The sequence below is a fragment of the Acanthaster planci genome, linkage group LG19 (assembly GCF_054643075.1).
Source record: "Acanthaster planci isolate LZ-2023a linkage group LG19, COTS_SCS, whole genome shotgun sequence".
Classification (NCBI taxonomy): Eukaryota; Metazoa; Echinodermata; class Asteroidea; order Valvatida; family Acanthasteridae; genus Acanthaster; species Acanthaster planci.
Genome location: NC_141795.1, coordinates 7,709,125 through 7,734,836, shown reverse-complemented (window position 1 = coordinate 7,734,836; position 25,712 = coordinate 7,709,125). Strand labels below are relative to the sequence as shown.

The window sequence follows — 25,712 nt, the reverse complement described above, 5'->3', positions numbered from 1 at the left end:
TTTTTCGGCAACGGAATTACGTGCTTTTTCGACATTTTTAAATGAAGGCCTACACCAATTAAATATTGATATATATGTAGATTTTTAAATGACCCTGAGTAATGTAATAACTTGTAAAATCATAAATTAATCAAAAATTTTCCCTGTAGTATAGAATATAATACATACACAAAATTTTATTTTTTTAACAAATCTGAACAGTTCTAATCATCAATTGCAAAAAACACCGTTTTCACTAGAAATGTATATTTTTTTCAATTACTTTTTAGAACTGAATTCCCCATTTAATTGAGGTCTGGAAAAAGTACAAAATAGGTTCAATATGTAAATTTTATTTTTGACATTTTTTCCACTCCCATGGAGAATTGCCCATATATAGAATTTAACACTTGAATATAAATTAACTCATTTTCATCAACTTCAGCTTGTTACACAAGGACACTGAAGTACGTTTCATGAGGTCACGCAATGCAAATACATTGTATGAATAATCATTACAGATTTCTTGCTTTTAGGACAGAATAAGTTCCATATTGACAGCCAACGTATCCCAAATCCATGTATTACTCATCCCAAAGAAGTCTGAAAACGATTTCTAACGTCCTGACTTTTCCAAAATTTTCCCACCCACGGCCAGGATAAAGGTCATACCGTGAACAGGCCCAGGTGTTAGTCGCTCTCATCACGCAGGTTGGCCAGGCCCGCCGGGAACAGTGTGCTTCTTGGAGACGGGCAATCATCAACATCGTATCCAGGATGCCATGTAATGACGGCATCCTGAGACGGAAAATGCCTATCACGTGCCCGTGATGCCCCAGGTCAGTCTACAGCAAAACACGGTCAGACGTGACACTGACATCTGTAAGAAAATTGTCAATGAAAATAACACCGCGTGGGCACACCTGTTACTGTGCCCCCCCCCATCACTGATCTCTACACTGATAAGACAGCTCGCGCTCCCCTCGACACGCAGGAACAAATGACTTTGTCAGGCTTACAGAGATGGCGCATGACGCTCCACAAATATCTATTAATTTTCGAGTGAAAACTAAGTCACTCATGAGTTAAAGATAAAGAACTTTCTACCAAGACATCAGTGGTGTAAATATACAAAATCTGGTCCCCACGAAGTGGCCTGTGATGGTCATGATTCAAAAGCCTACTGACTGGCATTTGAAGTCACAAAATCAGTGGTGCGTAACAGACGCCTAGCGAGTGGCCGCCCGAGCCCGCGGGCGTCCAGCCTTCGAAGCACCCAGACAGTACAGAGCTCAGTGCCCATGCGTGGGCGTCTAGCTTTCTGACCGAAATGATTAGTCAGTGCAACGCTAAACCCTAACCCCAAAGGTATTAACTTTTGCCGGAAGCCTAACCAATTTCTCCCCAATCTCCCATCGAGGAAGAAACCCGACGTCAGATTCTCAAATCCTTCAATGGCCCATATAATACAGTCCCTGTCTGTGGACCTCCGTGTCCCATTTCAACTTTTTTTATCAGTTAAGTCTTGCCACAGTGAGGACTGGCATTTTATAAGCCTCTGATAAAACTTTGTCGAGTTCCTCGGAATGTGGGGGCTGAAGGTAATGCACCCACACAAGGACTGTTATCAAGAAAAGATATCTCTTTGAAATGAAGGGGTAACACTTTTGTAATAAATTGACATTGGTCACTTAGTTCACATCATATTTTAATTGGTACCAAGGATTTAGTTACTAATTTTGAACATGGTGATGTAATGTTACAGTATTCTAGCTGGTCGATTGAATACAATGACCAACTTTTTTTGAGAAATTGAGGTGAAACCGTGCAAACAGAGAGCTTGCATATGATGAGACAAACCTCTAATGCCTTCATTCTTTGAAGTGTTTTTGCGTTAAGAAAAAAACTTGTCTTTGTGAAGTATTTTTCCTGCTTTAAAGTATCTGTGCTAGAATAAGAGAATCTTCAACTGATTTCCTGATTTGGCTTTGAGAACCTTTGCATGAGAATCACAATGTACATGATGATGTACACAACCGATGTAGAATTCATCGGTTCAAGCGGTTCATGGGCTTTTCCTACCTCCCTGAAAAACTGTGACTTGCCCAGCGACAGAAATTTAGAGAGTGGGAGGGGGAATACTGATGCTCCAGTCAATGTAGAGGGCGATGTTCATGATACAGATGCCGAGCAGTTTATAGAGAGAGTTGCAACATAAGTGTCTCGATAGTTAAAACCAGAATGGTGGATTATGCGTACTGCAAAGCCATTTTGGTTCCGATATCCGAAGCTGGCATTACTCTTTGACACAACTCTGTATGGGTGTACATCTGCAATGTATTTTACACTGCTTTTGAACCTTACATCAAAACAGCGTATGTATGACTTCTATTAATTGTTCTCCATTGTTAGTGCTATTGAATACATTTTTGGCAAGTCCAAAAAATTCTTCGCAATCCATCTTAATTTGTTTCTCACCATGAGAAAGTGGGGGGGATTCAATATACCATCCTCCACATAAAAATGGGGTATACATCCCCCCCAATTTGTGCCTACATTGTGCACCCCATGTCCCCCAGACATTACACCCTATTTATGCCTTTGCCTGGCACTATGTAAAATGACAAATCATGTTTCTCAATTATTCCTAAGTTGGGGCAAAGTTAAAAACAAACTATTTTTGTATTATCCTTAACGTCAAATAAAAGTTCTTAACGTCTGTGGTTTTACAAATTTGCCATGCATCGGAGCACCTCTGAAGTTGTCGTGATCAAGTGAACATAGCGCTGTGGAGGGATTCTCTCTCAAAGGCTCGCTGTTGGGCTCTTGCCTGGAAGGAAACCGACAGAAACAAGACGTAAATGTTAATATTTATTGGTATTGATTTAGTAGTCACTTGCTTGAGAAAAATTTTGGAGGTTAGATATTGTTTAACTTCAAGCTGCAGACATCTATACCAGGCAAAATTCACACAAACTTAAGATTTGTTACTTTTGTCATATTTGGCTATTTGTGAGAGCTTCAGATGAATTGTCAATTTGCAGACATTAAAGTTTTGTTCGTAGAAAACTGGCAAGCTGGAGAAGTTGGGGTCTTTTCTTGGTTTGTGGGATTCAGTTCATAAGATGCCTTAATCCTTCTAATGCCAACACCAAATTCTTTAGTCAACTGAGCAAACTTGGCACCTCTGCTCAGAGGGGCCAGCCTATGACCAACGGATTTTGGAAGTTTTCAGGATAGCTTTCAAATGTCAATTTTCGTACAGCGCTGACCTTCTCTCTTCGGAATTCCTCATACTCCTCGTCGTCGGTCGGCAACTCGTGACGGCAGACAGGACAAGTGTTGGTCTTGGCCAGCCAGGGTAAAATGCAGCCGGGATGGAAATTGTGCTTACAGGGGAGCTGTTTGCATGTTTCTCCCAAACCGTACCCAACTAGACAGACGGGGCATCTCGAATCTGAGAAGACAACAAAAACAAAAGTTCAACAATACACTTGGCGTCTTGGAGAGTCAAGTCGGCATAGTTGTACTCTCGTGACCTTCATCCTCTGTGACTCGGGTTCGAATCCCCCCCAGACAGACATATGGATTGGGTTTTCAGTCTATGCCTGATTCTGTGGGTTTTCCCTTGAGTATTCATCCCCAGTGTTTCTCCCACAACTGAACATTTCTTCATTGTCTTCTCCTCCCCCCGGGCCCCTTGGGATAACAGTTCAGTTACAACGGACAGGACTAAATAACTTGAAATGATTTCCCTCTTTAGTGTCATTCGATAACCGCAATTAGAAGCTGTTACTGCGGTGGCAAAATACTCGTGGACATGTCGTACGCGGGCGCTACATGCCTCGTCGACCAATAGGGTGTCGCAATTTGCCAAATGTATGTGCGCGTCAAGCTGAAGAATAAAGGTATGTGTACAACGGCACTGCAGTCATACTGTCTAATCGGATTAGTCTATCCACCCCCAGTTAAAGTGCACCCTCACTGGCAAAAGGACGACAAACTGGTGCAAAGTTTTCCAACCGAATTCTTGCACGCGTTTGGCATGTGCACCAAGACCATACAAGAGTAAATTTGTTGCGTGCACTCAGCATGCCCCCCTGCCAAAGGTGCATAAACTTGCGTGCCTATGCAGTGAGTGCGTACCAAAGGAATGACGATTTCATTTAAAAAACATGCCCTCTTTTGTTCCCACTTGGAGTGGATAGTAAATTTGAGGAATTCACTCCTAATTTATTTCAGCTTTAAAGATTTCAGCTCGCATACATACGATTTGCGAATGCTCTGCAACATAACTGAAAGTGAAGACTGACCTTCGTATCTACCAACTACCTTGTCCGGTAACTTGGCCACTACGTCCTTGGAGGCAGGGGGGCGTGTTCTCTCCTCATCAAAAATGTCACGCCTGTGACAAATCAATCACAACAATGCCTGAATCTGATTTCAAACATTTCCCAATTTCAAAATTTCGACTGCTCATAGAGGAACATTTGTCTTCATAAATGTAAAAAAAAAGCAAACATGAGGTTCTTCTTTTTTGGTAAAATACACTCTTCCTAGGGAGTTGAATTAATTAAGGAATTATGACTCCAAAGGATTGTAAAAATTTATTTTAATTTACAAAAGTTACTGGAAGCTTCATTTGAAGCTGCCTGTCTTTTCTTTTTTGGAAATTAGCCAGAGTGTTACAAAATTATCAAAAGTTAATTTTGAAGATTAACAAGATACCAGGTTGAACTTACCCATCAAAACTAGCTACAAAAGCCTGAATGTCATTCCTCAATAACCTGCAAAAAAGAAAAAGGTGTTCCAGTCCTCAGTTGGCAGATGTGAATACCATCCTATGGTTTGAGGCAAATTTTGTTAATAAATTGAGCTACAGGCTGAAAAGCTTTCTGAAACTCTGTGTTCCAGTAAACTAATCAACATGTCCAAGCTCAATCTAAACATTCTAAACATGTGCAGGTAAATATTTCCACAAAATCCCAAATAAAAAAGCTATATCATTTTCACTACCTCTAGAATAATTGGGTTGATTGTACGCTTCACTCAAAGGGGACAAAGAACCTTATTAATCTACGGGCAGTTGGGGTAAAAGTTAACGGCCCAATACAATAGCAGTAAGCGGTTCTTCTCATCCCCTAAACTACAATTTTTATTTCAATAAGAGGATTAACAATATGCAGCAAATATAAGTTCTGACCTCACCTTGCCCATCGTAAAAGCGTATTGGCATCTGGGCCGGAACCATTGGTTTCCTCACAGTCATGTTCATCAAAATAGGAAGTCATTTTTATGCCTATTTTTTCTTTTCGTTTTTCGTTTCAGCTTGAGAAGTACACACTTCTGACAAACGCTACACAAGCGTAAAAAAAATCAGAAGTTACAAAAACCATGGAGGAAAAACACACAAAATTGCACAATCATACAGCATGTTTTGTGTACAAAATCCGTACACGTCTGGTGCGTGGATATCACAATGTGGTATCCTCACAACACAAGTCAATTTGTCATACTACACCAACTTCTGTGCCACATGCACCTATTGAGGGCGCTCTATCAGCTCATTCGCTGCAATATTAACAAGATCCACACAAATGAAAGCGTCTTCCTACCCGCACGAGTTGTAGTCTACTTTTAGAACCCTTGCTGTTCCAAAAAAATTTAATTAAGCTAACTAATAATTTGTATAAAAAAAAGCTTGGAAATGGAAAAGGCTGACAACACCACTGATTCAGAGGCTGCTGGTGATGCGGAGAAAAAGCTCAGGAGAGGTAGTACATGAAGGGCCGAATGATGTACATGTACATGTAGATAGAGGGTGTGTTGGGATTAGGCTAGGCCCACAAATACTAAGGCTGTAGTGGCTCTCTTTTAATCTCTGTCTCTTATCTGACGCCACCACATAAGAGACAGATTGTGAAAGAGAGCTACTACAGCCGTATTTGTGGCTCTAGGTTGGAATCAGCAAGGCCATGGTGAAATACACATGTACGTGTGTAAACGGCGTAAATACTGATCAAAAAGTCGGCGCAGAAAGAGCAGATGTGATCCGTGACGACATGAATGATGCCTAATTGTGCGCCACAGGGGGAGGTGTGTCCAGTCCCGTGTGGTTGGGTAGCACATGCTCCCTGTCGTCAAGAGAATAACTTGTTTCCAGCCTTACGAGCATTTTGCAGTGGCTTTTTCAAACATGTCAAAGGACAAAACAAGCAACATTTAGGAGCTCCATACACGTAGCTAGACTCCACTTTGTGCATCATGTGCATAAATGCTCTGGTCTGAAAAATTCAAAGTGTTTCTAAATTAAATGCTTCAATATTTTCCCCACCAAATTTGACTATTAAGACACGTTATCAGTTATCACTTGGTAGGGTGTTGTGTTAGTGCAGGGAAAGGTTAGAGATGTCCGTGTATGAAAGCTGAAATAACTACATTTGTACATGTACACCATATGTTCTGTACATATTCCCAACATGCCATAATCAACTAGGCTAAATAGCAAACCTTCAGTCTGTGCAAAATCAATGCTGATTGTTTTTTTACCCTCTCCAATTTTCATTCAATTATACTTCAGTAGAAAGTTCCGAAGTCGGTGTGGAGACAGGGACAGAAGCAATGGAGCCAGACCACGACATTGCCGAGCTGACACGGGACATGTTCACCAAGATGACAGCCTACATCAGAGGAGATCTTGCTGGTGGGTATTCGGAATCATTGGGAAATCTAAGCCAAGAACCAGCAATACATGATTCACAGTTGATGCTATTATGGTAGGTTCAGAATGCGCCAGGCCTGTGACTCAGTTGGCGTTGCTGTCCATTCTAAGACAGAGTCACGTGGCTAAACGCAGGGTTTCATCCAGGATTTAAAATATCTGCCATCCTTTCCTTAGCAGTGTTAACCACCTGTCCACTCCCAGCAAAATTTATAAAAAGTGGTACCCCTGTGTGCTATCTGAGCCCATGTTTCCATTGTAACTAATGCTGTGGATGAAAACATAAAGATTTTTTTCTTAGGTTTAAAAGATTTGTGGAATAAATTGGGGTTTGTAAATTTCATACAAGCAAAAACTGCCTGTCCTGAATAATCTTTGCCGGTCCTCTGGACAAGTGGACAGATGGCTAATCACCTTCAAGTACCCCTGAATATTAAGCAGTTTAGAAACCTCTGAGAAACTTTTCCCAACATCAGGAATCAAAAGGTTTCCAAATACCGTGCAGGCTGGTACCATGAACATGTTCCTTTTTTTGCTTGGCTGTGTGGATGATCACTGCTTGGTATACTTACCCCCATGTATGTGGGACGGAACTTATTTTTTTATTAATAGCAACTGCAGAAGACTACAAACTCCTCGAAGACATGAATAGGTTGACCTCCAAGAAGTACGAGGACATGAAACAGATGGCTGTTGCGATTGAACGAGACATGAAGAACCTAGATGAGAAGTGTAAGAACCTCCTGTAGACGAATCATAGCAACGGTTCACTTGACATTCCGATGGCCCCCATCAATGGCAGAAAGCATTGTGTTGGGTTTTTGTACACGGCAGCTGTCACAGAACAGTGGCTTCGTACAGTAGTTATCACAGTGCTTACCTTCATTGGTAGGGGCCACTACAAAATGACCAGTGACCGTGTTACCATGGTTGCCAGATTTGTCCATAACCAAAATTTTACTCTTCCTGATTTTAAGTGCTATTAATATGTGGAGTACTTTTCCATTCAGAAGTAGTACTTTTAATAACCACATACCTTTTTGTGAATCCATGCATGTTCGTGTATTATATTTAAATACTTCAGATGTTTTATCATGATGTTGAAATGGATACAGATTGGTTGAGTTAAGTCATACAAAGTGAATTAACAATTGACAAAGTTTTTGGACTGTTTCAACACCTTTTCCTCCTTCAGACAAGAACCTGGAACCCTACTTGGCCCAGGTGGACCAAATTGAAGAGAGTGTGCTGAGTCTGGAGCAGGCTGCGCTGAGATTGGACGCCTATGCCAGAAGACTAGGTAAAGTCTGGGATCCAAATAACATGAAATTGCTGCAAAGGTGGCACTTTGAAACTTTAGGTTGTCAAACGTTTAGGACCACCAGTGTTGTATCTAAGTCATTTTTCTGCTGTCAAGTCACTCATCCTTTTTTTTTACTAGTCAAGTCATCACCGAATCATTTTCCAAGGTCAAGTCCAATTTTCTCGCGTCAAGTCCCAAGTCATTTTTGCAAGCCTGTCTTACATTGCTTTTGCATACTTTTCTGACATTCTTTTAACATTGATGGTTTGACCAACGTGGATGATGTTTTGCAAAGCAGGTTCACTGTTTGGCCTATCTGCTTTATTTTGTATCTCAATTGGCTAATATTTCTTGTGACAAAACATCAGCATGATGAAGTTCGTCAATTTTGGGTCTTGCACATTGAAAATCACAGATGCAAGTACATTTCTCTCGCACAATATTTATTTCAACAAACCTTGGCTGTCAGATCACATGTGTTCCAATCGAGTCAAGGTCTTTTAAGTCTTTTTTTTCCCTGAGTCAAATCAAGTCTCTGGTCAGAAGAGTTGCAACTTGGGTCTGGTCAGTAATTGTAGTCAACAACTCTGGCAATCAGACATCCGTACTAAAGGTAGCAATCGTCTGTGAAGGTGTGAAGTCAGCCATGTTCTGGGCAAGAAGAACGTAAATTGGATTTTGTATATGTTATACCACAGCATTCTATAATTGATGTGCAATGCGCGTTCTTTTTCATTTCTTCCCTTCCACAGAAGCTAAATTTAAACACCTAGAGAAAAGATGAGGTGATTTCTCAACGTAGGTATGCTACACGACCCAGGGACATGATTACTACAAGTTAACCTTGCCAACTCAAAGGACAGGACAAGAATTCCTGAAAAATTCCAACACATCAAGTGTGTTGATATGCATGAAGAAATAACTCCTTACACCATTTATTTGTGATTGAAATGTTTGGTTTATAATCAGAATTACTTTGTGGAGGATGGAGAAAAATATGGAAGGTAATGTGATGTGTCATGTGACCCACTGCTATTTTTATATTTAATATTCATAAATATCTCAGTCTCCCTATTCAACAACGTGCAACTTGACCATGTATTAACATTTTGATAATGCCCGCTGCGTAAATAATGCGCCAGCAACTGGACACGAGACAGTTAATCAATTCTGATTAGTAAACAGTCTGTCTGCACACAGCTCACCACATGCGTGCTAAGTCCATTTAAGGAGATTCTTTTTTAGCAACTTGCACAAGGAATATACCATAAAATGGACAGGGTGTTCAGAAAATACAAGTAGAATTCTGGAACAAAGTCATTGGATATCCATCATATATTGACTTCTTTTGTCTCTCTGACTAAAAGGGTATTTATGAATATGAAAAAATATGTGCTGAAACCAACGTTTAAGACCGGCCAAGCACATTGTTATTCCCTTAATAAAATTTACTTTATTCTAACGTGGAATTCGTTCACAAAATGTGCATTCTGGATGATCATAGTTATAAGTTTAACCTGAAATTCTACATGGGGTCAGTGTTAATTTTACAAGACTGTTTTGAACACTTTTCAGAACTGCAGTTTGTTCAGGCAAACAGGTGTGGTCCCAGCCAAATGTTTTGAGGGAGGCGAAAACTTTTCAGAAACTGTTTTGCTCGTGTAGCCCAAACTTTCAAAGCCAAGTGTAAATCACAATGAATCTGATTGAATTTTGCATAAAGATCATGGTAAATAACATGAAGAATAGTTGCTCTTCGAGGGACATTGTACATGTAGTCAGATGTCAAGTTGGAATATTATACTCGTCAAAGCAAAAAATTCAAGCATATAGCCCACAGTATCATTATAGTCATGTTAGGAGTGACTGACCACATTGTGTGATTGTAAGTCAGTTTTATGCGAATGTAACTAAATCAGTTGTCTGTGTTGTAAATAAAAACTATTGTAAATAAATGAACGCAAAGAAAATCATATCCATTGCAAAACTTGTTTGATTTTGACAAAGTGAACTGGTCAAAAGAAACAGAAGAGCAGTTTCAATACTTTCAATACTTTGTAGAATTTTTTTTTTCTTTCTGATGTGATATTTATTGGTGTTTACAATATTCAGAATAGTTTGTTAGCCTACTTTTGTTACATCTTTCTGCAGCCCTATAAAACCATGCAAATACACGTTTTTCCCTTCAAAAGCTGATTGAATTATTGTTTTTGATGGGACATGGTCACTTGACCCCGGCCAGAGGGGAAATGGCCAGAGCAAAAGACCTCCATCGGAATTTCCGCCCACCGTCAAAGGCCATTTAAAAATGTCGACCAGGAGAAATACATTGGCAACCTTCACCGACCAACACCCGCCCCCGCGTGATTGTGATTGCCACGAGCAAAAGTATTGTGGCTGCGACTGACACGAGGACCTAGGAGACCGAGCTAATAGCTGTAGCCATTTCCCATATTTCGCAGCAAGTGATGTGGAAATGGCTACATCTGCTCATAAAATTAAAAGCGCTAGTGCTGGTTTGACCAATCACCGTCTCCAAGGTGCGCGGTAAAAGGTCAACTATGAATATAATGAATAGATAATTTACGGCCGGCCGGCGCGGCGCAGCTATTGCAGGCGAGGAGGCTTGATCCGTTGATACAAGCGGCTGTCCTGCCACGGTGAGACGGTAAGAAAATCTGTCATATTTTCCATATTTAATCCAACGATGACACTGAAAACTATGCTGAAGTAAGGCTTGATATTTAAAGATCAACTCTGTTTGGTTAATGGTGCATCACTAAAATCCTACAGACAATAAATTGGCATAGGCCTACCTACACCAATCTGCGCCTGTGAAATGTACGTACATGTACTGTACTATACATGTACATGTACAGTACATTGTACACGTACGTCGTGGCCCGACTTGAGTGACCCTGGATTTTCGACCACGATGACCGGCTTAGTGATGGATGTTGACCCAGTTTTTTGTGAACCGGGTGGTTCCGGTGTATGGTGGCTTTAAAATAATGAACATCCTTCAGCTTTGCTTATGCTTTGAAAGTGATATTGATGACATTGCCGATTAGAGTTAGGCCTGTAGAAAACACGTTTTGCGTCGAGGCCCATCTTTGCATGCCTTATCTTTGTTGTCGGTGCATGGCGTGGGCCTAGCGCCTACGTGCGCGTTTTCGACCGAGGAATGGCTGATGACCGCCATGGATACGTGTACTCGGTCATCACACACAGAGTTGGATGTGTTTTTGTTGTAACCAGGTCACATGATTGTCGTAGTAGTTTATTTTCTTTCCCCCCCCCAGGTATTTCTTCCCATGACTCTTGTACAGAAAATGACAAACAGACCAAAGTCAAACGAAGCAGGGCCTATACCATAGACCTTTTTCACCCACTTGAAAATACCACCACATGTGGACCTCCTCGGCCAGGGTGATTGCATATAATTCCTACAGGCAGCTTTAACCACTCACAAATGCATGTACGAACGCTGCATGCTTGACTAGTTTAACTTAGATTGCCACCACAACACTATGCACCATTTCCATCGCAACACATCGCAGTCCAGCATAATTGTGATATCACAGGAAAAAGGTCTTTATGGATGCGATCGGTCGTTCTGCGTAATTACTTGATCATTGCACAATTGGTATTTCTTATTCTGTGATTTGTTGATAATTCTGGCGTCAGCCAATCACCATATCTGAAATCTTATTTGTGACTGTGAAAGACTATTTCAAAAAAGGGTAATAAAGTTGGTATTTTTATACAGAATCTACTAATTGTGAAGAGTGGTTGAGTGGTTGCGCAGATCGGCCAATTGTGCCAAATGTGGATTTTGCCGACCCCTAGATTTATGAGTGACAAGATAGGGTATGTTGCTGTGAACCAGCCATAGGTTATTGTTAAGCAGCCAACATTGAACAGATATTAAATTCGCTGTTTGTTACTACATATAGGTATTCGTTACTTGACCACATGGCTCTACTGCCTGAAAATGCACTAAAAATGTCCAAATTCCATCTCATCAAAATGAGTTCACAATGACAATATACATGCAACCATGGAACCATAGAAGGAACTGTTGTATTGGAGTTTCCCCCCAAAACCCCCAAATACTGCATTTTTCCCCCTTTTTTTGCAATTGTGACAGCAGGAAAAATAACTGAGTAAATATTGGGCCTTTGGTAACAGTGGTTACTGATGGACGATAAACCCTGTTTGACATGTGACTATCCTTGTGTTGTAGCATTACGGTACTTCGATTGTGCCAAACCATGGTTTCTTTCTCGTGCTGGGCATGGTACTAACATGGAACAGACTTTCTAGCTGATGTGGTAAAAGTTCAAGGTAAAAGAAAAAAAATTTCTTTGAGAGTCAGGGTTCCAGCTGGTAAAGGTTAAACAAGAGCCAAAAGTTTGAGCTTGATCCTCAATTCGGAAGCCACTTTTCCTGTTCATGATTTATGCAACGTTTTACCAGGCACCGACAATATTGTATTTTGGCTGATACCGATATATCAGTTTTTTAATATTGATATTATCGATATATCAAATTTTATTCATTTTAATTTTCAAGGTATTATAACAGGCATGAATTACTGGTAAATTGTTTTAAGGGTACACCCCTACACCGTAATGATGCGATCCAATTCACTTTTGCGAAATGTTCTAGCGCCCGTATTGCGTATGTTACCTACATGGGATGGGATATACGCTGCCGTGCATAGCGATATCATCAGCATGTGGTGCTAGTCTACGTGTGTGTGGTTAGCACCTATAATTACCTGTTTTGGAGGATAAATTTTTTTATATTTTCGAGGCAAAGTGTACACGAATTATTGAGTGCGAGAATCCCATGTAAGCCGTGGTTTATCGAAAATTACGGTAATGTGACGATGCACTTTCGTATTTTTCAATAAAGTTCGTTCCTCAGTAGCGATATTTTTGACATCTTTTTCAATATTGATGTTTTCAAAGTTTTGATATTTTTGATATTTCTCCCAAAAAACACCATATTTTCAAAAAATCAATATTACCCAAAAATTGACATCAGCATTATCAATATCAAATCCATATCGATATATCAACAGTGCTTACGTTTTACTTGTATTTGACTTGCAGCAGAACCTGTATTATCATTTTGTTGGGACCGCATATCAAATTTGGAGATCAGAAGTTACTGATAATTGCCGTATAGGCATGTTTGAGAAGGCCTGCAAATATTTTAACTTAGGGTGTAATTTTGCCAAACAAGTTGGCAAATAAGGGAGGTGGGGTAAAAGTTAAACAAGGAACCACCTGGGTTTTGTTTGCAGTTTGTAGTGCTGCCATTCCCAGCCTGAATTGTTTGAAGTCTGGTGTACTAAATGGTAACACAGCAGAGTTGGGGCTGTCATTTGTTGTTGTCACCAAAATACTTACAAACTCTGGTTGTAACCCCTAGAGGTTGACTAGAAAGAAAAAAATTGTATTTAGTGCTGTTAAAGTAAGTACAGTACTGCTAGCTCCATAAATGTGCATTTAGCCAGAACGTTGGCCGTTATTTAAACTTCGTGGACCGGGACCCAATCAACAAAGTAACAACAAGCCATTGTTGTCGTCCCGACAGCACCTGTCGCCCCCATCAATGGGGCCCCAGACATGGGGCAATTCCTAGATGTCTGTTTCACAAGCTCAATTCCAGTCGAAAGTGTTTTTGTGTGAGTTTTGCCCATAAATAACACGGAAAGTAGACAAAGGTTCAGTATCCATTGCACCAACAGATTGATGAGCTTTGCAGACAGATTTTTTTGGGGGGGGGGTCAGGTTGACGTAGTGGTTCTCTCCTAGGTTTTCACCTTTCACCGGTGGCTCAGGTTTGATTTCTGGCTGGGTCTACACAGTGGATTGGGTTTTCAGTCCCTACCTGATTCTGTGGGTTTCATCCGGAATATTCTTCTGGGGTTTTCGTCCCACCTCTAAAACTGTGACTGCTTCCCATTGTTTCATCTCTTATCTTCAGGTTTATGAGCTACATTGCCTGAGGTGCTTTTGAGAAATCCTTGGTTTTATTACCCAAAGACCCTACAATAATAGGAACAAGAACAACAAAACTACATCAAGACAGTCTCAGTAACAACAGATGAATTCTATTCACCTGTTGATCAGAATTTTTGCTGCGTGCAATTTGTTGATTTTGCTTGTGTTTACACCCGCTCAGTTGATGACTACCGGTTGGTACAGTGCACAGGTACCCTTTTTATATGCAGATTTATTTGATGATCAGTGAGCCCTACCATGTTGTACTGGTGACCTTTCAATGGGCCTGTTTGACTTTTCAGTTGTCGCTGAGCTGCAATGGCGGAGGGATGCGAAGATCTCTTGGGCCAGGTTCAGAGGAAGGTGGCGTGCATTCAGGATGCCATAGCCAGCATCGCTGAGAAGCAGGAGCAACTTAACAGCAGCGCCCTTGGGGTAAGTCGCCCGGAACTCTTCTACTGCTAGCCTGTGCATGTAAGCTCTGTCAGTTCCACACAAGTGGCAAAGCCCCAGCAAATGTGAACACCTGTTTCCACAGTTTTGATTGGTGTAGGATTTCTATTGTTTTGCTCTAGAGCTAAGAAAATCTTTCTCTAAAAATCTGCAATGAAAATATCCCTGTGTTTGTAAAGTGTCTATGTACATACAGTTTAAGGGGAACTAGTGCGGTGTGCATTCACCCTTTTGGTCCCCCTTTTGAGAAACGATAGAATGCATTTATGAAGTAAATGGTCTTCTGTGTATCTGAAATACGCAGAATCATCCTACCGTGACCTGTACTGAGGTCACATAAACACCAAGTGCATTTGCCCTTGTCACTGCTAAGTGTGGTCTGCTTAGATGCATTGATAAATCCTGTTGTGTAATGAAAAGGCATAAATTCCCCCGGGGCATTTGAATCATCTCAGGTGAAGGAGGTGGCCTTGGTTAATCAAAGCCCCAGACTTGCCCTCTTTGTGTCGTACTGAATCGGTGTTTGCAGTTTGGGAAAAGCTTGTTCAGCCTGACTAGATGCCCTTCGCAAGGTGTGAAAGAAAGTGCACTGAAAAAAAATTATGTATAGGGGTTTTCAAAAGAAAAAAAATTAAAGGGGAAGAGAGTGGATTCCATAGGACTAGAACCCACAAAAATTAGTCTCAAAACCATTTTTCAATAATTTTAATTGAGTGCCAGTTTTTGTTTTGGAAAGAGCAAACTGCAGTTTTTTTTATCATAAGTCTTTATCACTCAGTTTGGCATCGTGATAAAGACGTAGGTATTAAACTTGAAAGGTTGTGTAGATTTTTTTCTGTGCTATTCTTTGAAAGGCCTTTAATTCAACAGCGGCTCTGACGACTTGCAACTTGTTATTTTCGGTTGGGGAACATTCATTTCGAAAAAACTGTGAGACCTTTTATTCCTGCTAGAGGGTGTTTCTAAAACACTGATTTTAAAAAGACGGATTTCAAACAATTTCTAAATCACACTTGATGTCATTCCCAACCCGCAATCCCTGATTCTTGTAGGCCAAAAGCGAGATCCACGCCGCCCTGTCACGCCAGCTGGAAGCGCTGCGGAACCGGGAGGTCTGGCTGCTGGACCAGGTGGACCTGATCCTGCGCATCCAGGACCAACTCCTGCGGGAGCACCTGGCAGGCCTGACACAAGAGCTGGGGGGCCTGCAACGCCTCTTGGAGTTGGCCCAACGCCAAGGAGAGGACAACTCACTGAATGAAGAGCTGGCCGTTGCATTAGCCCGGTGAGGCTGATATTCATTTTGAAATGTAAAGCAATTGGTCTACATTCTAATGACATGTTCTAATGAGTGTGCAGTAGTATGTGACTTCCACTGTTCAGATTTTCATGGGAGTTTTACAGCTATCACTACCCGTAAGAAGCTTACTGCACACAGAATTTCAATTTAACATGGATCACTTTGAGGTGTAAAAAAAAGCTGAAGGAGAGGAATTGTCCAACATCACAAATATCGACTTCAGCCTGGTTTTGGGATGGTGGATTACATATATGAGTATGTCGATGGAGGACAAAAATCCCAGTAGAAAATAATATCTCCCTGATGCAAAACTCATATCTTATCAACAGTTAATCGGTGTACAGTACATCGTGTAGCAATGGAAAATTAGTTGACTGGGAAGTGTGTTATCCCTTGCCATCTAAGTTCTTCAAACAGATTTAATGTCATAGAAATATTCGCCTTTAGAAGTTGCATCCCGGAAATGCTTTTATACGTGAAATGTTGTGAAGGAGAAAACCAGCTTAACTCAAAGTGTTGCCCTTTTAATGCACAGACTGGATCTACTCAACTTGGAGCCTCTGGAAGACACATCCATCAATTTCAAAGCTGACATGGCTAGCCTCAGGAGGGCCATCCATGACTTTGGAGAAATTGAGGCAAAGCGGCCCCGCTGGAGCTACGACTTGGATGCGGGAAAATCTCAACAAAAACATCAGGTACTCAAGCCAGACATTGTTATTCCCATGTATCAAAAGTTAACTCATGTTCTAAGATCAAACAGAAACAGATCTTGCATATGCAGTCTCTTTTGATTCACGTTCAGTGCAAACAAGGCATGTCATACATCTTTTTGATTCTTTTTCAAGGTTTCAATTTCCTTTTGATTCCATGTCTATGTTGCCGAGAAACGACGTCCCTCCAATCAAGTGGAGATGTTTTGAAAAGTGTGCCTGATCGCACTGAATGGCTTTTTGCCTGTTCCACCACACACTGGCTCATGCCTGTCAGAAAGATTGCAAAGTGACCTTTGACCCAAACTCTGCATCACCTCCCCCCCCCCAATATTCTGGCTTCAAGGCCTACGTGCAGTTTTAGAGTGCAAAGATCATTTACTGGCCAAATGATTAAATATTGTCAAAGTTATAATGGTTGATAAGTATTTTTAAAAATACTATCTTACGATCTGTCAACAGGCAAAAGGTTTCTGAACTTTTCTACATGTAGTTGTTCCTTTTCAATTTTTTTCAACTTTGTGATATTAGGGTCCAAAGGTAGTGTATTGATCAGTATGCTTTCTTGTGGCGTGACCGGTTTTATAAATACCATACGTGCTGTGGGTGCTATTTAAGTTAACAGAACAAGTCTGGGCTGGTTTATTGTGCGGGTTACTTGGCAGTCTGCCATTATTTAAACATTTATAACCTGCCCCCCCCAACAAAAATATAACTTGTTTCAAAAATAGAAAAAATTGTACAATCATGAAACCACAAGCAAATCCAAATAAAGCTCTCCTTCTTTTGTTGACTTCATAAGTGTGGGAATCAGATGCGGATAACTTTAGAATCTTTCTCTATAAATGGAGTGATCTTTAACAGTTGAGGCAAGATTTTGATAAATAAACCTAAAGCTGAACCCTAAGAGTCTTCAATCCTAATTTACATACACCATGGGGGTTGGGGGTTATCGTCTTTCTTGGTAGCTTAAAGTTTAACTTACCTCGTGTGTAGAGAAACATACCTGTGAGCTTCCACATAAAGATTGAATGAAGAAATCAGTACATGGGTCATTATAAATAGCCAAGATCTGTAAGTGAAGGACCATTATTATGGAAAGTTCAGATGGATTTGAGACAGTTGATATGTATAGTTTTTTCTAAAAAGTGTTGCACTGAAAATTGGAATATATTCAAATTCATATCTTTAATCAGGGCTGAGATTTGTCTGGATTTTTTCTGATTTCAGGTTTTCCTGATTTCCGGATTTTTCAAACAGGCAGTTTTAAAATCTGAAGTTTACCATTACAGTGTTTTTACAAATGGGTATTTGAAGGGGTTCCTATAGGCACACACATGCGTATACCATGGACCTCGCGCTCCTGAGGGACCCTCCAACTGTCTGTTTATTATTTTGTGGATTTTTCAATTTCTTCCAATCATACCCCTGATTAATACCAGCTTTTCTGTCTCTACAGACTACATCCTACCAGTTTTCTTATGAGCCTGCTGATTGGCTTGCCAGGAACACAACCTCCAATTCCATTGTTGATGAAGGTACATTTTTCTTCTTGTTAGTCCAAAGCCGTACAATGCAGCGTTGTACAAATAGCGTACCATGATGTGGGACCTTGTTGCGTACGGCAGTCAACAGGTTAACGATAGTAGCAGAACCCGCCCGAATTAGAGCAGTACATAGAGAGAGTAGTGCCAACTTCAGACTTTGGAACCAAAGTAGCTGTTCATCATGTGTTCAGCACAAGCATGTAGCTATTGAGGCATTGTCCACCATGTTGCTTCCAACAATTGATACACTCGTGCTGCAACGCTCTCTATAACTGAGCATCTCTGAATCAAGACAGTGTGGGAAGAGTTGGAAGAAATCATGCTGTCAAAAGTGGATCCTGCAAAACTGCCTGTAGATTTTTGTTTGGCACAGTCTGCATGGTCAGGTGATCATTAACAAAATCTCAGATTTTACTTTCCCATTTCAAAATGACCTTGCGATGGACTGATGATAGTGGAGTCGACAGATTTCATGCAGGATCGATCGATAAGGCAGCGCGAGTGAGCGATCGCACAAAACCACTAATCCTACACGCCGGATGCACACTGTCATTCCACAACTCTCACTCTTTTCTTTGTGCTCTAGTCTTTTAGTTGAGTGCAGTGTATTGTCTGTAACTATTCACTTTACAGTCTTGATTTTTAAGGAGCTTTATTCAATTTATGGAAATTGCAAGTGCATGCTTCGGTATTGCGTGTCTTGCTTCATGTCTCTCCACTGTTCCTCCTTTGCCAGACGATTTCGTAATGGTTGACGAGGACCAATCAGAGACGGACATTGACATCCTGCCCGATCGGCCGGTGGACACAGAACCCAAGGTGTGGCCTTCCTCGGGGCCCCAGGCAACTTTCAATTTCATCAACGAACTCCTGAACTCACCGCTGAGTGACTGGCTGTTGGATCGAGACCACGCCCAGCGGCAATTCAAAATGGACATGAGCTACTATAGGTAAAGTTTAAAGTTAATTCCCTTTGTTTTTCTTCTAGGAACGTTCTGGAATCCTTTAAAGTATGCTACAATCCATGTGACCAGCCATGTGTCCTTTCAAATCTTCCAGTCATGTGTCCTTTCAAATCTTCCAGATTCATTTTTCACCCTGCTAAACCCGGTGGTGGATTTTCACATTTTTCATATTAGATTTAGGCAAAATGCATTTCAGTTCATGTTGGAACACATTCGTCTCTTCATATGCGGAGGGCGTTGTAGTCCCCAAAGTGTCATCTTCGTACAAATTTCCATCTCCAACTCTAAAGACGGAGGGATTCTTTGTGTCGCCTTCAAACAGGGAGACATCGGAAGATGCCAAAGCATGGCTAGTCAATTACGAACAGAAGATGGAAGACGAAGAAGAAGAGAAAGTTGAGGGTGTGCCGTCATGTCCCAAGCTCGCATGCGCTTGTGTTGCCTCAGAGCAAGGCCCGCAGGTAGGCAGACCTTAGCCACGTAGTTGTGGCTAGCAATGATATGTATACCTATGTGAGCTATTAGCTAGCGGCTGCAACTGATACCCATAGATTTGTATGCTTTTCCTAGCCACAGCCACACATTTTGAACAAAGCCTTTAATCTAGCAGGTTTCCCATTGTTATGGAATATCCTGAAAAGCTTGGAAAAAAGTTTCCTGAAAAGTCAAGGAAAAGTCATGAAAACTAGAAAAAATTGTATGTCCTGGAATCCCCCTGTCATGAAAACAGTCATGGAAATCAAGACCATGAAAGGGTTATTTTTGATGGGACTCTTTTTATGTGATAACAGAATTAATGATAAATTTACAAGCTATCCTTGTCAGTCTGTAGTAGTGACCATGGCAGTCTTCCACTTCATAATACCAAACAACTTTTCTCTACAAAAATGACATTAAATGTCATGGTAATTGTCATATTTTAGTTCAGAAAGTCTTGGATAAGTCATGGAATGTGTTTTTCAGATTTCTGTGAGAACCCTGTGCAGGCATTAATTGGTTCTAAGTGAAGCTGCCAAGATTGTCGTGTGGCCCAGTCATGAAGCCAACCGAGGGCATATTTTTGCTGATAGCTTGATGACTTCTCATTGTTTACCCACTCGCACATTTCACAGGCCTCAGTACAGCATACAGTCGGAATTTAAAATTCGGAAATTGTAAGGATACATATGTACACATGAAATGGAGGGGAATTTTAAAATTGCTGTGTTCAAGTTGTATCCTCTATGTTTGAAGTCCTTGCACTTGGCTCTCTGCCATACTTTGTGCACAGCATATGACAAATACGAAATAGAGGGTAATCAAATGGTTCGCATTCGACAATGCTCTGTTCACCAATAAGTCTTGCATGATATCTTGAAATTCTGTAATTTGAGTTAATGTTACACCGAGGTCTGGTTTTTCGACCAAATAGGGCTCAGACATCAGGGAAATTTATACTTTCCTTTGCTTTTTCCCAGTTCTACGAAATAGAGAATCTTGACGCTCTCCTCTGCATCCAAGAGGCTGTCCCATCCACCCCTGCTCCTGACTCGACAGCGTTCAATATCCACACTTGGCTGGCGAGTTCCAAGGAGGACACCGGAGGAGAGGAGAACCTGGATTGGCAGGAGGCGGAAGACAAGAGTAAGTGGTTGAAGAGGGCTCTCCCCAAGGTGGAAGATGTATGCCGAGCCAACGAGCCTTGTAAGAGTTTCTCCGAGTGTGTCTGCGACACCAATTGCTGTCTCGGCCACGCCGAACTGTCGTCCTCGTTGCCGCAGAGCAAGACCTGTAAGAACCGGGGAAAAAATGGTAGTTTATCGGGCGAGGGTGAGGTGTCCTGGCTGCTTCCCCAGGGGGAGCAATCCCATTGGTTGGCTCGAGGCAAGGAAGTACACACAACGTCCAATGATATGGCTTCTCCCATTGATGATTTCATAAAGCAGCAATCAAAGGATATGTCCAGTTGGTTAATGAGTGGGGTCAAGGAAAGAGGTCCGTGTGAGGTGGCACATGGATACTTCGAGCACCTTTCTAGTGAGCCGTCTGATTGGCTCGTGCAGGGGCGGTCATGCCTTACAACCAATCCAGCGTCTCCCTTGGATGGGTATTTCAAGGAGAGATCAGAAAGGCATTCGGATTGGTTGATCCAACACAATGACCCTCCTCAAAACCTTGATCTTGGTTCTGATTTCTATGCAATCCCAACCTCTAGCATTTCCAATTGGCTGCACCGTGAGAGCATAGATCACAGCAAAACTCCGTACTCCACGCCGGCCTTCGAAATTTTTGTTCACTCCCAGTCAGACAAGACCTCTAATTGGCTATCTAAGCAAAGCGACTCAAGCATAACCTCAACCAATTACCAGTGTCCTTTCCAGTGCCCCTTGACAGCCTATTTTGCCCAAAGGTCAGAGGAGATATCTGATTGGTTGATCAAAGTTGACCAGAAAACCAAACTCCCCCAGATTTCAGATGAAGATTACAAATGGCTTGCTGTGCAGAACCGTGAAAAGGAATCCGTTGACGTAGCTCCATCCCCATTGGTGGAGCTCTCCAAAAAATCAAACAGCTTTGATAAGTACTCAGATTGGTTGCGAAAAAGTCCTCTAACGCACCTAGAAAAAGAGAGCTCAGACTCGATGTTTGAAGTCTCAGAAAAGTTGTGGCTCGTTGCCACGACAAGTCAGGACAACAGAGAGTGTGGGGAAGAAATGTCCGAATGGCTCTCTCGCTGCTCACTCTCTACAACAGAGAGTCAGACCAAAGGGAACTTCACATCATTGGTTTCCTCCACCCCAGGGGTCGGAGACCCAGCCTCCGGTCCCAGCACAGTGTTCCCGTGCTTTGATGAAAAATCAGACACCGAGAAATGGCTGGTCATTTGAGTTAAGAGATTAGACGCCATGCAGATTTCAATGTGTGATTTCGTGACATCGTTTATTAGAAATTTTCCATTCCTAAACAGGGACAGTCCCTGTCACCCTGTCACAGCAAGTAAGAAATACATTAAAAAAATTCAAGCAAGGGTATTTCACCAAGGCATATGTGACCAATGACTTGCAACCCATAACCTTTTGCCAACCCATGTCTCAACCTTGATCCCACCACAGTGAACCCAAACTTCACCAGAGATTGTTGAAGAAGCTAGGTTGTTTTCCCCCCTCATAAACAACTGAATCCAAATTTTTTATTTGGTAAAACTTTGATACAGTTTCAGAGTGACACTTTAAGCAGTTATATCAGATCGTAGATCACCTAAAAATATCAAATTAAAGCATACTAGTATTTATGTTGAATTCACTGTGTTTGAAAGTGTGTGTGAAATTTGATAACATTGGATCAGGGAATGCAGTACATTTAACCCAAACTGAAATACTTTGAATCAGATGGTGCAGCATTCAATCTACAACTTTCTGTCTTTTAGAGGTGAAAAAGCCAAACCGATCGTAGCACGAGGTTGCGTGCTGTGTAGGCCGTGTCTGAAATGACATGGCTACGGCTTGAAAGAATACACAAGTCTGTGGCAGTAGCCACAACCTCTTGCCATAGAGCCCCGTGTAATTTCAAGTCACAGCCAAGTGATTCGGACTCTGCCTTATACAGTGTGTCTGCGCTGCGCACGGCCCTCTTGCTCAAAGGCCAGTTGGACTAACAGCATTCAAGCAAACATAATCTAGATCTTGTATAAACGCATTGGGATCTCTCTTTTGAATGTGGCCCGCTAGGTCTGAATGCGTACCTCAGACTAGTGTACTTTTTCCCCATTTTGCTTTTTCTCACTTTCCAGCACAGCGTCTTTTGTAGGCATTGCAAAAGGCCAGAGCACGCCATAAACCTGGCTGGTTTTTAGAAAGATGTTCTTGTATCCACGCTGCATTTTTCTCTCGAAGTCAAATTCATAATGAAGCTGATTGATAATAATTGAAAAGCACAAACAAAACTGATAGAGACACAAAATGCAATCATACCTCAATCCGTTTATTAGAATATTTCTGGTACTTGTACGTACAAAAAATTCCACATCGAACCTTGAGCTTTGCACCCTAGCTGATGGAAGTCTTGTGCTGCTTAGCGTTGCATCCGGTAAACCTTTGCTCGTATTTCCGTGGTTGAAACCTTGATTAAGATCCATAACATGCACAGAAATGTTGCTTTGTCCTTTGCTGTAGATAGTGTTGGAGTTGCCTCACCGGATGAGGCTGTTTTATGATTTTGTCTCTCGAAAACACAGACTTGGCTTAAATATTTGAAATTCATTAACGTCATTGAGCTAAATACTTTGTAGTAATTGAGAAATTATAAATTGTCCCTGCCAACTGCCCTTGTGTTATCTCATAAGATCCTTTACTTCCTGTTGATTTGGTTTCATTTCTCTTCTGTTATTTTTCCAATTAAATGTAGACATTGTAACAATTTTATGTATGTATAAATTATTCGAAAGTATGAATTAGTATTACTGAAAAGAATTTATGTACAACAGGGATAGCAGTGTGAGAAAAGGACACCATTTGTTCGCTATTTTGGGTTGGTAAAAACAAGCAGACACGAATATCAACTGCGGCTCAATTCCTCCACTGCGAGTTGAAATACATGTTGTATTTTCCAATCTTGCTTTGCAAAGGGTCGGAGATGACCTGTTACTGGCGTAAAATTGGAGGTCCGAAGAACCGCGAGATGGTTGGTTTTTCCCTCAGCCTTCCTTGGAAATTCAGATATTTCTACAGCTGTCTTACCACAGGCAATGCATGCGAAAAATAAGCCGCCTTGAATAAACCAAGGAACTCCGTAGTAGCTAGCTGCATACAGCCATCCTAATGAGATTGGACGACTTCTAATTGTTTTGAGCGTTAAAGCAAGGAACGTTTTTAAACACTGCAACCAACTCTATCTTGCGCCCGAAATATCTCTTCTGAAAAAAGATGCTTGTCTTCGAGGTTATGGCAATGAAAATGTTAGTGTGATTTTGTTTTTGGGTAATAATTTATGCATTTGTAGTGATTATCAAAAGGCCATGTATGATTATAAGAGTTGGGTATGTAACGTGAGTTTTGGTAATGCGGGAACACTTGAATTTAACCGGTGAAAGTTAAACTTCAAATACATGTACATGTATTAGGGAATTGAGAGGGGTTTGTCCGATTATATTGTTGATAATTTCAAGATTTTTTTTTTTGTAAAATATGAGTACGTACAGTTTCAATCCGTTTCTGACAGTAAGGGCTGTATAATGTATGCTTTTTCCGGAAGAATAAAAATCCATGTTTGATTGGATGTAACATTTGAAACTAGACTAAGTGTTTGATCGTTGAAATTTCGATTGGATTTTGCGTTTGGTACGATGAGTGTTCTTCGAGAGTTTTATGCGCATATGCCCGCTTCATGTTGGCGTCCCTGACCCTGTGGTATCGTTCTCAAAGGCAAAAGTAACTTCACATCGGTGATTAATTAAATGGACCCTAATTGAAATCAACGATTTATTTCGGACAGAGATGATGAAAAAAGAAAAAATGGCAGCGGTGGGATTCGAACCCACGCCATCGAAATGACTGGTGCCTAAAACCAGCGCCTTAGACCGCTCGGCCACGCTACCTTTCAATCGGTTGTGGGAAGTTGAATGTACAGTACACGTGTTTTTCCACGTCAATTTAGCGTATAATATAGAGGACGTGGGTTTTCATGTTGGAAGGTATTTTCTTCATTCGCAGTCAATCCGTTCATCAATAATTTGAGAGGGCGCTATTTCGCTTTTGTCACACGAGGCACTCTCAACGAAAGAGAGTATCAAAGAAAAAGTACCAACGCAATGTCCTTCAAAATTACCCCCCATCAAAGTTTTAAGGAATGTTAGTAATTTCTATCGTCCAAACAGGCTGGTTAACACGATAAACGTGAAAAAAGGAACTTACGCCAAGAAAATGTGGGAAAGTGTGATACATTGTATTTGTAAACGCTCTCAGTGGAGACACAACTTTTCTGCCTTTGATGTCATCGCACTTTGGCTCATTAATAGTGGAAATTTTCATCAGCAGAAAGACCAAAAACTTGAAGTTTCTCCCTGTTGCTGCTTTAGAGCAGATGTAAAGTCATAACATTCTTAAAATATCAACAAATCTTTTTAGCACCAAGTCCCGGCATTTCAAAGAGCGAAATTTCCAAATATAAGAGATACTTAATTCAACTCTAAGCTAACCCATACATCAAAATATTACTATATGAGGCGCAGTTGAACTCTTCAAGTAGTGGGCGTTTTCATTGTAATTATCCACTTGTGGGCTGGTACGTCTGCCCCAGCAGTGAAGCCCTCGAGGCTGGTGTCATCTCCACCGTCAACGTGTTGTCCAGCAACACAAATGAACCACTGGGGAGGTTCAACCACACACCCTGATAGCTGATATATTTGTTTCCACTACTTTCACACATTTTGCTCTCATTAAAGCAAGATATTTGGGGACCTTGATCCAACCACAACCTTACTTTACAAAGACAGGGAAAAATAACTTCAGGAACTCAATTGATGAGTGGTTTGGTGAATGAATATGTTCAACACTTTACCTCACTGAGCCGAGCTTGCCCCCTGGAATGACTTCAAGTTGTAGCTGGTCCCAGAGACAGGTATCGTGATACTCCATGTGAAGGGACTCCACCGTCAGATGAATGCATTTACCAGCTTCAACCTGACACAAAACTGGCGATGACGTTGTATATGTCGTGCCTCGACCAAAACCCGATCCA

The 25,712-nt window shown here is 41.2% G+C and overlaps 3 protein-coding genes and 1 non-coding gene across 5 annotated transcripts; 2 read left to right on the top strand and 2 right to left on the bottom strand.

Annotated features, from left to right (window-relative positions):
• Positions 1-1,670: 1,670 nt before the first annotated feature.
• On the bottom strand, positions 1,671-5,471 carry LOC110977537 (E3 ubiquitin-protein ligase RNF181-like). The gene is made up of 5 exons (XM_022231775.2): positions 5,188-5,471; positions 4,722-4,766; positions 4,293-4,384; positions 3,252-3,436; positions 1,671-2,809 (listed from the first exon to the last, which is right to left on the bottom strand). Exons 1-5 carry the CDS (start codon positions 5,268-5,270, stop codon positions 2,750-2,752), a joined length of 465 nt encoding a protein of 154 aa, XP_022087467.1. The 5' UTR covers positions 5,271-5,471; the 3' UTR covers positions 1,671-2,749.
• Positions 5,472-5,551: 80 nt separating this feature from the next.
• Positions 5,552-9,976, top strand: bloc1s2 (biogenesis of lysosomal organelles complex 1 subunit 2). 2 transcript variants are annotated; one of them, XM_022231777.2, is made up of 5 exons: positions 5,552-5,753; positions 6,563-6,682; positions 7,313-7,432; positions 7,896-8,000; positions 8,756-9,976. In XM_022231777.2, exons 1-5 carry the CDS (start codon positions 5,687-5,689, stop codon positions 8,785-8,787), a joined length of 444 nt encoding a protein of 147 aa, XP_022087469.1. In that variant the 5' UTR covers positions 5,552-5,686; the 3' UTR covers positions 8,788-9,976. The 2 variants fall into 2 exon arrangements, with proteins under 2 accessions (XP_022087469.1, XP_022087468.1); XM_022231776.2 differs by having other exon boundaries at positions 6,560-6,682.
• Positions 9,977-10,613: 637 nt separating this feature from the next.
• LOC110977499 (nuclear receptor coactivator 4-like) lies at positions 10,614-24,270 on the top strand. The gene is made up of 8 exons (XM_022231708.2): positions 10,614-10,671; positions 14,323-14,455; positions 15,526-15,758; positions 16,309-16,471; positions 17,946-18,024; positions 18,770-18,983; positions 19,321-19,459; positions 20,456-24,270. Exons 2-8 carry the CDS (start codon positions 14,339-14,341, stop codon positions 21,863-21,865), a joined length of 2,355 nt encoding a protein of 784 aa, XP_022087400.2. The 5' UTR covers positions 10,614-10,671; positions 14,323-14,338; the 3' UTR covers positions 21,866-24,270.
• A 218-nt stretch (positions 24,271-24,488) lies between these two features.
• Trnal-uag (transfer RNA leucine (anticodon UAG)) lies at positions 24,489-24,570 on the bottom strand. The gene has a single exon. It is a non-coding gene; the product is annotated as a tRNA-Leu (tRNA).
• Positions 24,571-25,712: the final 1,142 nt, after the last annotated feature.